General features: G+C 35.4%; 1 protein-coding gene and 1 long non-coding RNA gene across 4 annotated transcripts; one reads left to right on the top strand and one right to left on the bottom strand.

Annotated features, from left to right (window-relative positions):
* Positions 1-1,811: 1,811 nt before the first annotated feature.
* On the top strand, positions 1,812-8,511 carry LOC124438276. Its single transcript, XR_006946028.1, has 2 exons — positions 1,812-1,892; positions 8,234-8,511. It is a non-coding gene; the product is annotated as an uncharacterized LOC124438276 (long non-coding RNA).
* LOC124438268 lies at positions 7,817-9,371 on the bottom strand. Of its 3 annotated transcripts, none has more exons than XM_046988309.1 (4): positions 9,287-9,371; positions 9,020-9,153; positions 8,658-8,932; positions 7,817-7,855 (listed from the first exon to the last, which is right to left on the bottom strand). In XM_046988309.1, exons 1-4 carry the CDS (start codon positions 9,320-9,322, stop codon positions 7,833-7,835), a joined length of 468 nt encoding a protein of 155 aa, XP_046844265.1. In that variant the 5' UTR covers positions 9,323-9,371; the 3' UTR covers positions 7,817-7,832. The 3 variants fall into 3 exon arrangements, with proteins under 3 accessions (XP_046844265.1, XP_046844266.1, XP_046844263.1); XM_046988310.1 differs by lacking the exon at positions 7,817-7,855 and adding an exon at positions 8,095-8,136; XM_046988307.1 differs by lacking the exon at positions 7,817-7,855 and adding an exon at positions 8,240-8,451.
* Positions 9,372-17,450: the final 8,079 nt, after the last annotated feature.

Here is a 17,450-nt window from a genome sequence, read left to right as displayed (position 1 = left end):
TAAGGCCATGTTTCTCCTCCGTTATGTCATAGATGGTAAAAATGACAGTGTCCATTATTTTCCTCTTCAAACTGTTTGGGATGTTCTTCTCCTTTAGAAAGTGACTGTACCGAATCTTCTCCATCCGACATTGATTCTTTGATTGACCTCAACACTGATTTCATTTCTTGGTGTTAACATTTTTCCAAGGTATTTGTCTCCTCCACCTCCTCAACTTCTCTCCGTCAACTGCTTGATCCCTCTTCTTTGCTTCCTCCTTGCGATGTCATTGCACATGATCTTGGTTTTTCTTATTCATTTCATACCATCTTTCTCCTTCTTCATTCAGTTTCGTCAAAAGTTCTTGGAGATCTTCCTCTTTGTTTGCAAACAAGATGATGTCATCTGCGAATCTTAAGTTGTTCATTACTCTTTCCAATGGTATTCTTTTGAAGATCTCTTCAATGGCAGCAGTGAACATGATGGGTGACAGTGTATCTCCGGACACCTTTATCTTGATCTTCATCAGCTTTTCTGTTCTTATTTGTGCTGTGCTTCTCTATGTTTCCTTTATGCTGTTTATGATCTTTCCTGGTACTCCGTGTTTCGCAAGTGATTGGAATACTGGGGCATGCTTGATGGAATCGAATGCCTTTTCGTAATCTACAAATGCCATGAACAGTGGTTGTTGGTACTCGTTGGTCTCGAGTATTTGTCCTGTAGCATGCAGGTGGTCTGCAGTGGAGAATCCTTTCCTGTATGCTGCTGCTGGGGTTGATGTTCATCCGAGTGCACTTATTTCTTGATGATTTTCATGAACAACTTGTAGATGTTGGATAGCAAACTGATGGGCGTTTTGCAAGATCTTCTTGTCTCCTTCTTGAAGAGTAGAATAATGATGGCGTTCCTCCACTCTTTTGGCACTTTTTCCGTCTCAATGGCTGTTGTAAGATGCTGATTTTTCCATTAGGATGTCACCTCCGGCCTTTATCATCTATCACCACAAGATCTTCACCGGGTGATTTTCCGTTTCATCTGATGGATTGCCTTCTCCACTTCACATTTCATGATTACTGGAGTCTCTTCTGCTGGTCTCAACTGAATGTTTTGGGAGTGATCTTCATACAGTGCCTGATAGAATTCTGCACATCTCGAGGATTCTTTTCTGTCTGTTATTACCTTTCCATCCTTCTCCTTCAGTGCTTGAATCAGAGCCTTCTTTCCATCTCCTGTTGTGCTCTTTTTCAACCCTTTGCCACTTTCAACTGCTTCTCTGATTCTCTTGGTGTTTGCTTGTCTCAGATTTGTCTTGTTTTCTTCCTGATTGTCTTGCACAGTTCAACATAACCTTTGCCGACTCCGACTTAACACACATAATTTAATGTAAAGTACATATTATTATTACATCTAAAAACAATTATTTATTTGTTAAATCATTTTATGCTAAATGAACTTTCCTTCTTTCCTCAACATTCTCCTGCAAGTCAAACAATGACATTAACATTGGTTGCTTTCATAGCTAAATGGGAAAATATGACCTGTTGGGCCCGGAAGAGTGAACTTTTCTTCCCAATTCTTTTTTGACTGATGTTTTATGTTTTTAATAGTACTAGAAAGCAATAACTTAACAATTTTATTTGAGTTAAGGCAACTCAACTGAGCAAGCCATATGCAGTGTCAACAATTTTTGCTCAAACAGCTAAAGATTTTCCATTTGTGTTTCTTCATGTTGCAATATTGCAAAATGTCAAGTGTTTATATCTGCATTTCATAAATTCAAGTATTTCTTTGGTTTCTTTTGTAGGTGATTCACATCACGTTCCACCCATGAAAGGTCTTATCGGGCAAAGACATTAGCTCATTATCCTGATCATGTCCCCTGGAATCCATTTGATGAACATGCAGTTTGCATGGTATGATTTATGCTTGGTTGGAAACAACCAATTTTTCATAAAAGAAACCTTGTTACTTTGCTGAAGGGGACTGAGCTTGAGAAGCTGAGGGGTCTGAGCAAGGGAAGCATTTAGCCATTATATTGTTTATTTAAAACGAGACTCTGTTTTGTAAATTGTTGTGACTCTAGCAACATCTGTGTGTGTCATAAGGGAAAAGTTTTCTTCAAACCTATGCGTCACGTGTGCATGCATTGTGAAATTTCACCACTTAAACTTAAGACTTTGTTATAAGTTTGAGCATTGATGTCAGAAAGCAGTAACATAACGATCTGTAAGATTAGGAAGCCGTGATATTACGTACAAAGTTGTAACTTTAGAGCGTTGTATCTTGCATTGAGAAGCCGTAAAACTTGTAATCTGTTTCGTGAGAAATCTTCAACGCGAGAAAGTTGTAACGTTTGAATCGAAATCGTAATGTTGGGAAGGCGTAACTTAAGGAAGGCATCACATTAGAAAGTCGTAACTTTCGAAACCTCTGACATTAGAAAATCGTTGTCTAACATTCAAATTTCGGTTTCAAAGAAAAACAAGGATGAAACATTTTAATATATTTTATGGCCCATGAATTGAGTTAAGCATTTTGCAGGGGCTTAAATTGTCATAAACGTACCAAGTTTCATAATTTTGTTATACTTCAAGTGACAGCGCCTTTATTTATTTATTTTGTTGAAAAATTCTCTAGTTTCAATTCTTCGAAATTTCTCATCTTAATTATCACCTTTACTTTAGAATCCTTTCGATACGAGAAATCGTCGGGATTTGAGGTACTTTATACGATATATTGAATTTAAGTTTTATAGCGTTAATAACTCTCATCTGTCCATCGTAACTTTGCTATAATTCTATGGATAAATTATGTTTTATATATAACAGATTATTGATGATCCTACTTCACCTGAAGGTGTTCAGCAAGAACGACGTATGAAGTTACTGTCGTTAATTAATAATATAGCCCTTGATAAAGGGGTGGATGGTCAAAATTATAAATGTCATGGTTGTTCCAGACCAATTGGAATGAGTATGATCAATGAATTCTTGACTTGTTATTTCCTAATAACTCAAATATATTTATTTTCAAATTTCTTAGCTTAATAAATGTTATCTTTGTAGAAACTATTATAAAAATACATAATCCCTTTTTCCGTGAAGCCCATGGATGCGTTCGTTCATGATGAAAGAGTCATATTGTATAAGGAGGCTCTCGTTCATCACGAGAGTTATGAAAGTTACGTTGTAAAGGTAATAAGTAAAAAACGTATAAACATGCTTAGTGTTTGTTTAGGTTATAATTTAAAAAGGCAGAAGTTGTTTGAACATTTGAAGTATCCTTGGAAGTTCTAGTTTTTTTTATGAGAAGAATTCTTGTAAAGAAAAGATAAATTTTGAAAACCAAAGAATCCCGTTTTCGGTCCATGCCTCCAGATACCCGAGATAGTTGAGCACTAGAGCGTCGCATGTTAACTAAGGGAACCACATAATCCTTGTTTGTTTTCCATGAAACATATGGATGGTTTGCTCCTGATACATGAGAAACAGTAAATGGGAGAGTTAAATCAGAAAGACATAAACCGATAAAATTGGTATAAAACTTGTTTAAGGTTGTCTTTAATTATAAGTGTCAGAAAAAGACAGGGTCGTAAGAAGTTAATTGAAACATTGCTTGGTTTGTTTTATAAGAAGAAAACAAAAAGATAAAATTCGAAAGCAAAAAACCCGTTTTCGGTCCATGCTTCCCGATACCTTCTTAAGCGCAAGGCACTAGAACGCCGCATGTTAACGTTTCGGTAGGAGATTTCGGCCCCTCTACGCTATCCTACTTGGGAGATGCCAATAGCAAGCTTCCGCCCATCAGACGCTGAGATCACCTGCGATAGGCTTTGCTCAGTGTATGCAGGGAGAGTGCGGTCGCCACCACCGAAGTGAGGGCCCCTAAGCCACTGCATACTATATCGCACCCAGCTTCCACTGCTACTTGACATCTACTATTTGGAGTTTTAGCTTTATATATATATACCAAAATTTAAAGGCCTACGAAAGTTGTGGGATGATTGTTATCGTTACTGCGCATGCCCAGATAGTTTCTTCGATAATTTGCGACTAAATGAGTTAATTGACACAAATGTAGTGCAAGTACATATAGTTGGTCGTTGTCATGACTAAGAACAATTACTCGAGTGGACTGCGCATGCTCGAGTGCATGCGCAGACGATTTCTCTATTAAATTGTTACTAAGCATGCTATTTACTTCAAAATTGGTACTAGTAGTTGCAGTTAGTCGTTGCCATGACCACGAACTTGGGTAGCTGGTCAAGTTGAATGCGCATGCGCAGATGATTTGTCTTAAAACGTGTGACTGAGCGAGCTAATTACTCCAAAATCGGTACTAGTACATCCAGTTGGTCGTTACCATGAGCTTGGAGAGTTTGTGGAGTTGACAACGCATGCTCAGATTCTCAATTAATTTGTGACAGAGCGAGCTCTGAAATTGGTGCTTGTAGATGCGCTGAGCAAGTTTTCCATCATATATTGTTGGCATGCTTTTTGTCTACTTAAGCTTGTTTTTACAAATGCATGTGAAACTCGTCAACACTTAACAATGTTTCAATTAACTTCTTACGACCCTGTCTTTTTCTGACACTTATAATTAAAGACAACCTTAAACAAATTTTATACCAATTTTATCGGTTTATATCTTTCTGATTTAACTCTCCCATTTACTGTTTCTCATGTATCACGAGCAAACCATCCATATGTTTCATGGAAAACAAACAAGGATTATGTGGTTCCCTTAGTTAACATGCGACGCTCTAGTGCTCAACTATCTCGGGGTATCTGGAGGCATGGACCGAAAACGGGATTCTTTGGTTTTCAAAATTTATCTTTTTCTTTACAAAATTCTTCTCATAAAAAACTAGAACGTCAAGGATACTTCAAAGGTTCAAACAACTTCTGCCTTTTGAACTATAACTTAAACAAACACTAAGCATGTTTATACGTTTTCTACTTATTACCTTTCACAACGTAACTTTCACTTAACTCTCTCGTGATGAACGAGAGCCTCCTTATATAATATGACTCTTTCATCATGAACGAACGCATCCATGGGCTTCACGGAAACAAGGGATTATGTACTTTGTTATAATAGTTTCTACAAAGATAACATTTATTAAGCTAAGAAATTTGAAAATAAATATATTTGAGTTATTAGGAAATAACAAGTCAAGAATTCATTGATCATACTCATTCCAATTGGTCTGGAACAACCATGACATTTATAATTTTGACCATCCACCCCTTTATCAAGGGCTATATTATTAATTAACGACAGTAACTTCATACGTCGTTCTTGCTGAACACCTTCAGGTGAAGTAGGATCATCAATAATCTGTTATATATAAAACATAATTTATCCATAGAATTATAGCAAAGTTACGATGCACAGATAAGAGTTATTAACGCTATAAAACTTAAATTCAATATATCGTATAAAGTACCTCAAATCCGACGATTTCTCGTATCGAAAGGATTCTAAAGTAAAGGTGATAATTAAGATGAGAAATTTCGAAGAATTGAAACTAGAGAATTTTCAACAAAAAATGTTGAAAATACCTGTACTACCACAAGATTCTTCAATGTCTATGCTCTAAAATAATAGTCATAAAACGACAATTTCAAAAGCATAAAAACTAAGTATTTGTAACATTGGTGAAAGATACAGGATGAACATGAAACCTTCTCAGAAGACGATGGAACGAGACCATAACCATTTGATGTGAACTTCTTCCTAACAACGTTTGCGTAATCCGTTAGCATATCATGAAAACTAACTTCTGGTTTAGGCGACGCTTTACTAGCAACCTCCTCAACGTCTTCAGGACAATTAACGTCTACTGAACTAGTGTCACAAGGCTCAATGACGATGACCAACCACTAGCCATACCTAACATGTTACCACCAGAGATCTTTCTTGGGTAGATCAAGGCTTTAGGAACTTCAGACAAGGGTTTCGTTGAGCTGAGAACTAAAAAAGAACAAATATGGATAGATGATGAAGTGGAGAACAAGAATAGAGGTTAAAGAAGACACACTACGTATGCTCATTGGTGTTTCACAAGAGTATACATTACAGGATAACTATGGATCCAACTAGTCTAAATAACTACGTACATTTAAGCAATCCAACTTTCCCATGGTAAACACATGTGTCAAAAAAAGTGATCAAATTACAAAATTCGTGCAATCAAATAGTCGGACATGGTATTGTATTTGTAGAAGAGAGCCAATAAAATAAAAAGATTCTCTTGAGGCATTTGTAAATATTAGTTTAGAAATACAGATCGACTAATTATAAAGGCAGAAGATGTAAGAGTGAATAAAAACCATTTCCCGTCAAATCAAAGGATAGCTTGGATATGACATGCAATATGCAGATATAAAGTTGTAGAGAAAAATAAAAAACATTTTAACGTTGTCACGGATATTACGAGTGCCGTAACAAAGTGTTGACGAGTTTCACATGCATTTGTAAAACAAGCTTAAGTAGACAAAAGCATGCCAAAATATATGATGGAAAACTTGCTCAGCGCATCTACAAGCACCAATTTCAGAGCTCGCTCTGTCACAAATTAATTCAGAATCTGAGCATGCGTTGTCAACTCCACAAACTCTCAAGCTCATGGTAACGACCAACTGGATGTACTAGTACCGATTTTGGAGTAATTAGCTCGCTCAGTCACACGTTTTAAGACAAATCATCTGCGCATGCGCAGTCTTATTGAGTATGCGCAATCAACTTGACCAGCTACCCAAGTTCGTGGTCATGGCAACGACCAACTGCATCTACTAGTACCAATTTTGAAGTAAATAGCATGCTTAGTAACAATTTAATAGAGAATCGTCTGCGCATGCGCTCGAGCATGCGCAGTCCACTCAGTAATTGTTCATAGTCATGACAACGACCAACTATATGTACTTGCACTACATTTGTGTCAATTAACTCACTTAGTCGCAAATTATCGAAGAAACTATCTGGGCATGCGCAGTAACGATAACAATCATCCCACAACTTTCGTAGGCCTTTAAATTTTGGTATATATATATAAAGCTAAAACTTCATATAGTAGATGTCAAGTAGCAGTGGAAGCTGGGTGCGATATAGTATGCAGTGGCTTAGGGCCCTCACTTCGGTGGTGGCGACCGCACTCCTGCGTACCCTGAGCAAAGCCTATCGCAGGTGATCTCAGGGTCTGATGGGCGGAAGCTTGCTATTGGCATCTCCCAAGTAGGATAGCGTGGAGGGGCCGAAATCTCCTACCGAAACGTTAACATGCGGCGTTCTAGTGCCTTGCGCTTAAGAAGGTATCGGGAAGAATTTTATCTTTTTGTTTTCTTCTCATAAAACAAACCAAGCAATGTTTCAATTAACTTCTTACGACCCTGTCTTTTTCTCACACTTATAATTAAAGACAACCTTAAACAAGTTTTATACCAATTTTATCGGTTTATATCTTTCTGATTTAACTCTCCCATTTACTGTTTCTCATGTATCACGAGCAAACCATCCATATGTTTCATGGAAAACAAACAAGGATTATGTGGTTCCCTTAGTTAACATGCCACGCTCTAGTGCTCAACTATCTCGGGGTATCTGGAGGCATGGACCGAAAACGGGATTCTTTGGTTTTCAAAATTTATCTTTTTCTTTACAAGAATTCTTCTCATAAAAAAAACTAGAACGTCCAAGGATACTTCAAAGGTTCAAACAACTTCTGCCTTTTGAACTATTAAACAAACACTAAGCATGTTTATACGTTTTTTACTTATTACCTTTTACAACGTAACTTTCTCATAACTCTCTCGTGATGAACGAGAGCCTCCTTATACAATATGACTCTTTCATCATGAACGAACGCATCCATGGGCTTCACGGAAAAAAGGGATTATGTACTTTGTTATAATAGTTTCTACAAAGAAACTATTATAACAAAGCATAAGAAATTTGAAAATAAATATATTTGAGTTATTACGAAATAACAAGTCAAGAATTCATTGATCATACTTATTCCAATTGGTCTGGAACAACCATGACATTTATAATTTTGACCATCCACCCTTTATCAAGGGCTATATTATTAATTTACGACAGTAACTTCATACGTCGTTCTTGCTGAACACCTTCAGGTGAAGTCGGATCATCAATAATCTGTTATATATAAAACATAATTGATCTATAGAATTATAGCAAAGTTACGATGGACAGATGAGAGTTATTAACGCTATAAAACTTAAATTCATTTTAGTTCGTATTATATTTGTGTCATCTGCTCCATCTCACTAATGTTACTTATATGAACTGGAATTCTCAGCAGAAGATCGCATGTTGATGTTGTGGGGCGACATTTACAATTTTCTTTGCAATCATGTACAAACGTTACGGAAAATTTTTTTGGAAAACCCAGAACTGGAATAGTCTTACATCCCGATAACCACTTCAGAAACGCTGATATGGATACGTCTCCTGTTAAAAACATTTTAAACATTTAAGACTGAAAAATGAATAAACAAACTAATCAAGGTATCCATTTTTGTTTTATACCACAACTTCAGATTAGAAAACATCACTTCAATAAATTTTACGCGTTATTTGATACTTTCAAAAAATTCCATCGTAAATACAATAATACAATTTGGCACCCAATTTACAACATATATATTCAAACTAACCTTCAGTATCTAGGGTTTGCACATAGTCGCAAAATATCTTGTACACGTCAACCTCCTTTTCCTTGTGAATCTGCGAACTGCTGAATGTTGGAATAATTTCATTGAGGAAAGTATCAGCAGAAAGTTTAAACGAATCGTTATAAGGATCGAACAATGGCTTCCACAACTCTGGATTTTCTATCATATAATTTATAAGACCACAACTGCTGAGGCCTTCAAGCAATTGCATAATTTGAGGAAGAACTGATGAAAAGTGGCCCATTACGCAAATTGACCTTTAAAATAGAAATAAATCTTAGACTTTATAAACCAGCAGCACAAGAATAGTTTTTAATCTCCATTAACTTTCAAAATGTACTTACTGAGCAATTTTGGAAACAGTATGCACTGTCTCTTTATGTGGTACACCAGTGTATCCAGCCTCTGATAGCATTTCAATCATATCATCGCTGACAAGTATCTCCCTCAACATTTCATCGTCACAAGCTTGCTTTATCTTTGAAAAGGAGAAGTGTAAAGTAATCATTACTGACATCAGAGAATATAATAAAATAGACTTATTTCAAAATCATGCCACAGCAAGGAGTAATAATCAAGCATATGGTAATCTCCATCTTGTTGCGGCATACCTTTTTAACAGCTTTTTTGTACTTGGAGTCGGGCATTCCTTCTGTTGTGAGTGCCTGTTTGGTGATGTACTTGTAAACATCTGGACTTATAAAGATGAAGCTGGTCCGCTTGAAGTAATGACATCACCATGACCTCGCCAGCAAAGCGAAAGTCTCCATTCATGATGGCGACAGTTGAATTAATAGGTTTTCCATTACAGAACAGTCTTCTTTCCATATGCTCCAACATTTCTGATGAAAGAATTAACATCTAATCATATTTTTCAATTGTCCCCATCCTATATTTAAACCAAACTTGTCAACATTGATTGATGCATGATAGACAAATTATGGGAAATAAGCTGCAAAGGGAATTGAAGTGTAGCAGAACAATATATTTATTTTAAATCAACAGGGTGCTCATATTAACCCTAGAAACATATGTCTTACAATATTAGTACCTGAAAAAAACTCTCTCTTTGGCCCCCCGTCATCAATTGCACACTCTCAACAAACACTATCTTTACACTGTCAGTTGGTGACACTTTACCACTTGATCTATACTCAATGAAGTCACACCATATATTTTTCTACTGAACATTTAATCTTACTGCCTTTGGTGACAATGTTACAGCTTTAATATCCAATAACTTATCTTTCACATTTGTAGTGTTATCTTGGTTTATCACCACATAAGGATTTTCTTGGAATGTTCTTTTCACTATCCGTATTTTGAGATTGAAGTGCTCCCACCCATATGTCACAACATATATCTGCATGCTCTGCTATTTCATCTATTGAAAAGTATTGTTGACATGTTGGGCACTCACATTTGAGCTCCTTGCTACGTGATACATAGTTACTTGCACTTTGGGAGTTATATATGGGAGGTGTATTCATTGGGAGATTTGTAGCAATATGCAAGCTAGTTGATGGCTCACATGGACTTGAAGATGGACAAGGTGAGAGTTCAATTCCAATTGTATCATCAGTTTCTAAAAACATCTCATCAGAAAGATCTGCGATTGTCTCTGGTTCACTATCATCACAACTTCTTTTTAATTTTGAAATCTCTGTGTACATATATGCAGATTTTAGTGCAATGAAAAGTGTTAAGCGATTATAATTCTTCCCTATATCTTCCCTGTATTCGCTTAACACAAACTCTTTTCAGTTCCCGGCAAATTTGTGATTTCCTTCCCGTTTACATTCAAAGGACGTGCTCCAACTCGCCATGGATGTTATTGTCGTGGTTAGCATGTTTTCTAACTGCTTTTCTAAGATTTCTCTCTTTTTCGCACTTGGCAAAACTTTTACAGGGAGAGTTTTACCCCGACATCTTTTCAAATTTCCGTCATTATCGACCTTCATGTAACCAATATTTATGCTTACTTCATGCTCCTTATCTTTTCCTTTACCAGAATTTGCTTTGAGTTTCTTGGTCTTTGGCTCGAGTCTGCTGCGCCTATCGCTTTCCTTCTGGCGCTTGAAATCGTAAAAACTTAACGTTTTAGGCGGCTGGGTTGTACCAGTAAGGGTACCGCTAGCACATAATACTGAGATCCCACTAGTTATAGAATTCGACGTAGAACATGTGTTTGCAGATTCTTCAAGTTTTTCGCGCATCGGTGCGAAGGAGTTGCCACATTTATAACAGTAATTCGCATTTTCCACACTTTCTATACCACAGTTTGAACAAAACATTTTTTGCTATCCATCAAGCAATATATTGAATATAATTTATAATAAGTCTGGTTTTCGTGGAACAAATTTAAACAAGCGCCATTTTGCAAAATATCACAACAATGTTTCCACTTCACAAAAAGAATTTCCAGTATTTCATATTTTACTTGCGTTGTGATTATATTTACTTGTGTTGTGATTATATTTACTTGCGTTGTGATTATTTTACTTGCGTTGTGATTATATTTACTTGTGTTGTGACTATATTTAATTGTGTTGTGACTTTATTTACTTGCGTTGTGATTATTTTACTTGTGTTGTGATTTTATTTACTTGCGTTGTGACTTTATTTACTTGCGTTGTGATTATTTTACTTGTGTTGTGATTACATTTACTTGTGTTGTGACTTTTTTTAAGTGATGGCCCTTATGGGCCACCGTACGTTCCCTCAGGTCTTCTAGAACTCAATGGGTTTGGTTTGACATGATCTAACAACGCCAGCGGTGAAATAATAGTCCAGTTCAATGGTCGGTCAGTGTACAGTCCTTCCTCCGCGAAGCTGGGTGGCAAGAGATCAATCAAACCATGTCTATGACTTCATGACATTTGAACGAGAACGATTTTTCTTTGCATGTTTGATGCATGCGAGACTTTGCATACAGTGATATGTAGCTTAAAAATGGCGTATTCTCTATTTAAAGTAAGGGTTACATAAAGAAGAGCGCCATGACCGCTCCAACGTCTGCGGGAACGGCTCATTGACTATTTCGTTGTTTGCGGACTTGACAATGTGTCCGGCTTGGAACCCGACCAGCTATTAGGTATGATACTTTACGACGGTTTTCTCTAAAACGGTCGAAGTTAGAGTCATTTTAACACGTGTGTGTGTGTGATAATCTTATTTAACATTTGAAATGAGAATGCTACTTTGTAGTTATTGTATAGAAAACGTATCGCTGCCGACCAAAAATTGTCAACATGTTGAAATGTGCGACTTGAACAGCTGTGCACATAGATTGACGAGTTTACGTATTTCCGTATACAAATTCTTGTAATCAAAGTTCATTACAGTTTTGTTTAATGACTGACTAATCATTCGAGAGGTTTTTATTTCAATTTAAACTTACCCTTCAAAGCAACAATTTATTGCGTTTTGACACGCGATGTTTATCGTATCTTTTACTTGCTTAGGCTAAGATTATGAATTCATGATAAAGATCGCGCTCTTTGATGCGACGTTTGCTCGCTGCGACTTCGTGCTGACATTCACAAATGCGCGAATGAAAGTCTTTTATACAATTTTTGTTTACGAAGGGTTGTTAATTAACAAATGGTGTTTGTTGTTGGTTGCATGGATTGTGAAATTTGATGGTGATTTTTTGCATGTTGTGTCGATCTCATATTACTGTTGTTTCATTATTACCATTTGTAATATGTGAAGGTTGAAGATGTTAAGTTTACATTTTATGTATTCCAAGATTATTATGTGCAAGCTATTTATATCAGATTGTGTTCGGACAACAGCCAATTCAATTTCAAGATGCATTGGTTGCCAAGCACTCTTCACAGTTTGACAGCACGATGTTCCATATAATGGTTTAGGTAAAGGCTAAGGTTAGGGTTGGGAGCTATGGTCAAAGTTAGGCTTACAATTAAATTAGGGGTTGAATAGGGGCTGAGTTGTTTGGACCAAGTTATTGAATACAGTTGAATACAGTAATTGACTACTTTCAGGTTATTACAGTGGCTGTTTTGAGATCCAAGCTGTTGAAGTTATTGTAGTCATTGAAGTTGTTGTACTCATTTTTTAACATCTTATATGTAAAATATTATAACATTTAATTTCTCCTTCATACTTGATGTAGTTGCTTTGTTTAAAGCATATATGATTTTTGCCAATTTTTTGTGTTGACAGGTGTGGTTATTTGAGATTTTTTGTTTTGACAATTGGATGCATTAAGTATTCTCATTGGAAATTGACTGTTAAAATATTCTGACTGTTGGGACACTTATTCATTTATTTGATGATACAAGTTTTGCCTACATAATTTAATTCAATTACCTTCATCATCATCATCATCAGCCGTTCCGCCACTGCTGGCAGATGGCCTCCACAACTTCTTCCACTCGATTCGGTCTTTAGCTCTCCTCATCCAGGTCTTTCTAGTTTCCTCTTCGATCTCGTCTCTCCATCTTCTCTTTGGCTTTCCTCTTCCTCTGGTGCAGTTTCTTGGGTACCATTCTGTTGTCAATTTGGCCCATCTGTTGTTTTCCATTCTTGCCACATGGCCTGCCCATCTGCCTTTCATTTCTTTTGCTGTTTGGATGACATCTTTCACCCTGGTTCTCTCTCTCTGATTACTTCATTCCTGATCTTGTCTTTTAGCCTGATATTTAGTATGCTCCTCTCCATGCTCCTTTGTGTGACTGCCAGCTTCCTTGATTGGTGTTTTGTAAGCCCATGTTTCTGCTCCGTATGTCATAGATGGTAAAATGACAGTGTCCATTATTTTCCTCTTCAAACTGTTTGGGATGTTCTTCTCCTTTAGAAAGTGACTGTATTGCCGAATCTTCTCCATCCGACATTGATTCTTTGATTGACCTCAACACTGATTTCATTTCTTGGTGTTAACATTTTTCCAAGGTATTTGTACTCCTCCACCTCCTCCAACTTCTCTCCGTCAACTGTGATCCCTCTTCTTTGCTTCCTCCTTGCGATGTCATTGCACATGATCTTGGTTTTTTTCTTATTCATTTTCATACCATCTTTCTTTCCTTCTTCATTCAGTTTCGTCAAAAGTTCTTGGAGATCTTCCTCTTTGTTTGCAAACAAGATGATGTCATCTGCGAATCTTAAGTTGTTCATTACTCTTTTTCCAATGGTATTCTTTTGAAGATCTCTTCAATGGCAGCAGTGAACATGATAGGTGACAGTGTATCTCCTTGGCGGACACCTTTCTTTATCTTGATCTTTTCGCTCAGCTTTTCTGGTTCTTATTTGTGCTGTGCCCTCTGTATGTTTCCTTTATGCTGTTTATGATCTTTCCAAGTGATTGTTTAATATGGGAATACTGGCCATTTTTGGAATCAATGCCTTTTCGTAATCTACAAATGCCATGAACAGTGGTTGTTGGTACTCGTTGGTTTCTCGAGTATTTGTCTCTGAGGTTGCAATCTATCGTTTAGAATCCTTGGTCTGTTTTGATGTATCATCCAGAGTGCCACTGATTCTGTTCTTGATGATTTTCATGAACAACTTGTAGATGTGGGATAGCAAACTGATGGGGCGGTAGTTTGCAAGATCTTTCTTGTTTTAACAATAGAATTGTTTAATCTGATGGCACTTTTCCGTCTCAATGGCTTTTTGTAAAGATGCTGAAGTTTTCCATTAGGATTTCATCCGGCCTTTATCATCTCTATCACCACAAGATCTTCACCGGGTGATTTTCCGTTTTCATCTGATGGATTGCCTTCTCCACTTCACATTTCATGATTACTGGAGTCTCTTCTGCTGGTCTCAACTGAATGTTTTGGGAGTGATCTTCGTACAGTGATAGAACTAATTCTCGAGGATTTTTTTCTGTCTGTATATCTCCTTTGTATTAATTACTTCTTTCAAATCAGTTATGTGATCTGTGTCAAACTGAGCCACCTTAACTTTTCTCTCTGAGGCCTTTGCTTTCTCAGATTTTGTCTTGTTTTCTTCCTGATTGTCTTGCACAGTTCAACATAACCTTTGCCGACTTGACTTACACCATAATTTAATGTAAATACATTTTATTACATCTAAAACAATTATTTATTTGTTAAATCATTTTATATGCTAAATGAACTTTCCTTCTTTCCTCAACTTCTCCTGCAAGTCAAACAATGACATTAACATTGGTTGCTTTCATATAGAAATGGGAAATAGTCTGACATGTTGGGCCCGGAAGAGTGAACTTTTTAATTCCTTTCTTTTTATCTCTTTATTATTATCTTTAATATAATAGACAGCAATTCTTAACAACAATTCTTTAACTACAACTCCAGCAGCCATATGCAGTTTCAACAATTTTTGCTCAAACAGCTAAAAGATTTTCCATTTTGTGTTTTCATGTTGCAATATTGCAAAATGTCAAAGTTTATATCCTTGCATTTCATAAATTCAAGTATTTCTTTGGTTTCTTTTCATATGTTCAAACTATCTGAAAGGTCTTATCGGGCAAAGACATTTAGCTCATTATCCTGATCATGTCCCCTGGAATCCATTTGATGAACATGCAGTTTGCATGGTATGATTTACTTAAATCTAAGATACACACCAACATATAAAGGCCTGTTACTTTGCTAGGGTTTCTTGATCTTAGGCACAGCAAGGTTCTCATTTAAGATTTTAACTTACATAAGTAGGTTTGAAGCTAATTTTAATAATTTATTTTATTAGTTACTAGTCTAACATCTACTCTTTTTCGTAAGTTTTCCATGGTTTCGAATACCGAATTATTCATTAATTTGAGAAGTCTTTTTCAAAAGAATTTTTGCATTAGTTCTTTTTGAGTATTAAAGTCTATGTATTTTTTCAACCATGGAGATTGATTAAATTCAAAGTACTCTATGTACTTTTTAACTTTAACCCAAGATCTAAATATAGTTGAAGATTTCTATAATGTAAAACGTATTGTATTTATTTTGTAATGTAGAATGTTTTGAAACTAAACCTGTTGATATATTGTAATTAGAAGCAATTGTCTTACAATATTTTGACAACATGTCGCTAGTTACTTTAACTTTCTGGACAAAGAGGATAATATATTATGTGAATCATGTAAGCATTTTGCAGGGTATTTGTAATCAACTTCTAAGTTAAACCTTTTTACTATCTGCTTGATATTTAGCAAGGTTTATGTTGTTAATCTGTTTATCAGTTAACCATTTTAAAATTACCAGTAGGTAAGTTTTGTGACATAGCCCACTATACAGATTGTTAGCATTTAAATACGTTAAATACTTCGATGGCTTATTATTATCATAAGATGATTGATATTTGTTATTAGCTTTACCATATCGATTAGCAATATAACTAATACCTCCTCTCATACCCTTTTCAATGAATTGAAACATATCAATATCTTCATTAATTCTAATTTAATATCTGTCATCTTTAACATAGCATCCCAAGACAACCCAGGAGATGTGAAATAATGGCATGGGTCTAATTTATAATATTCAAGACATGTTTTGAAAGTTTTCAAATACATCAGCTAATAACAAAACGTCTGATTTCAGATATAGGTGGTGATACTCACCCATGTTTTCATATTGAATGTATCCCACACTTTTTGTGCATGATGGTATTGTTCATCTGATATATTATCATCAGTAAGAATACTATAAAGTCTTTTTTGAAGGTAATTTTCATCAAACTTTTCAAAGCTATCCATATAATCATGGGTATATACCTTTTGAGTCATTAAATTAAATTTTCACCTTGAAACTGCTTATAGGTATATTTAAATGAATCTTTAGGTAAATTACAAACAAGCTTTTCAAGACTAGAGCTCATAAATTGAAAACTATCAAGAAATGTTAAATGGTTTCCTAACATAAAGCCATATACTTTTCCATATTATTAGGTATAGCATTTATATTCATATGCGTTTCTTCACCTTTTTGTTTTGTATGTATGCTTATTAACAATAGCTCCGATTTCTTGCATAATAAAATGGCTGTCATACCCACGCAGATTGTGAAATATTACTGGGATTTTAAATTTATCAGAGTCTATTCTAAGTTTTAAATTACAATCTTGATGAGCTGACCCTCTATATTTTCCAGTGATATGACAATGGTCTCGAACTCGAATATCTTTGTTAGTATATTTTTTGTTACAGATATGACATTCATCAGCTTTTTTAAATTCTTCTTCATCATCAGAGGTCATTTTTAATGGTTTATTAAAGTAGGTTTTCATAATATTTTTACAATATTTAACTTCTTTTAACATAGCTTCCATAAATTTGTAAACAGCCTTTTCACCTCTATATATTTGAATTTTTTTCGTGAATTTATCATCATAACAACAAACAACTTTATATCCATAGCCGCAGTCTGTATGCTTCTGATAGGCTTCAGTGAATGATTTTTTATTATTCTGATTACAACTAGATATCTTTTCTGTAATAGCCTCAAAGTCAGCATATATAACAAATGGTATTGGTTGTTGCTTATGATAGTTGTTGAATTTAAGTATGTTATTTTTATCAGGCATTCTTACTGATTGTATACCATTTATTAGTATACAGTTTTCTATATGGTTATTTAATATTTTTTCAGAACTAAAACATTGAAGGCATCTCATACAAAAATGTTTTCTTTCTTTATGTTTAGTTTGATTGTACATAAATTTATTAAAATCTTTTATTAATACATAATGTTTGTTTTCATTATCAGTTATCAATAGTAGTTCCATATGGTCTTCAAATTTTTCTTTTGAAATGAATAATGGATATGGTTGTTTATC

Source organism: Xenia sp. Carnegie-2017, unplaced genomic scaffold, assembly GCF_021976095.1.
Source record: "Xenia sp. Carnegie-2017 unplaced genomic scaffold, XeniaSp_v1 HiC_scaffold_19, whole genome shotgun sequence".
Taxonomy (NCBI): Eukaryota; Metazoa; Cnidaria; class Anthozoa; order Malacalcyonacea; family Xeniidae; genus Xenia; species Xenia sp. Carnegie-2017.
The sequence above is the reverse complement of the archived record's forward strand: the minus strand, read 5'-3'. Positions and strand labels throughout refer to the sequence as shown.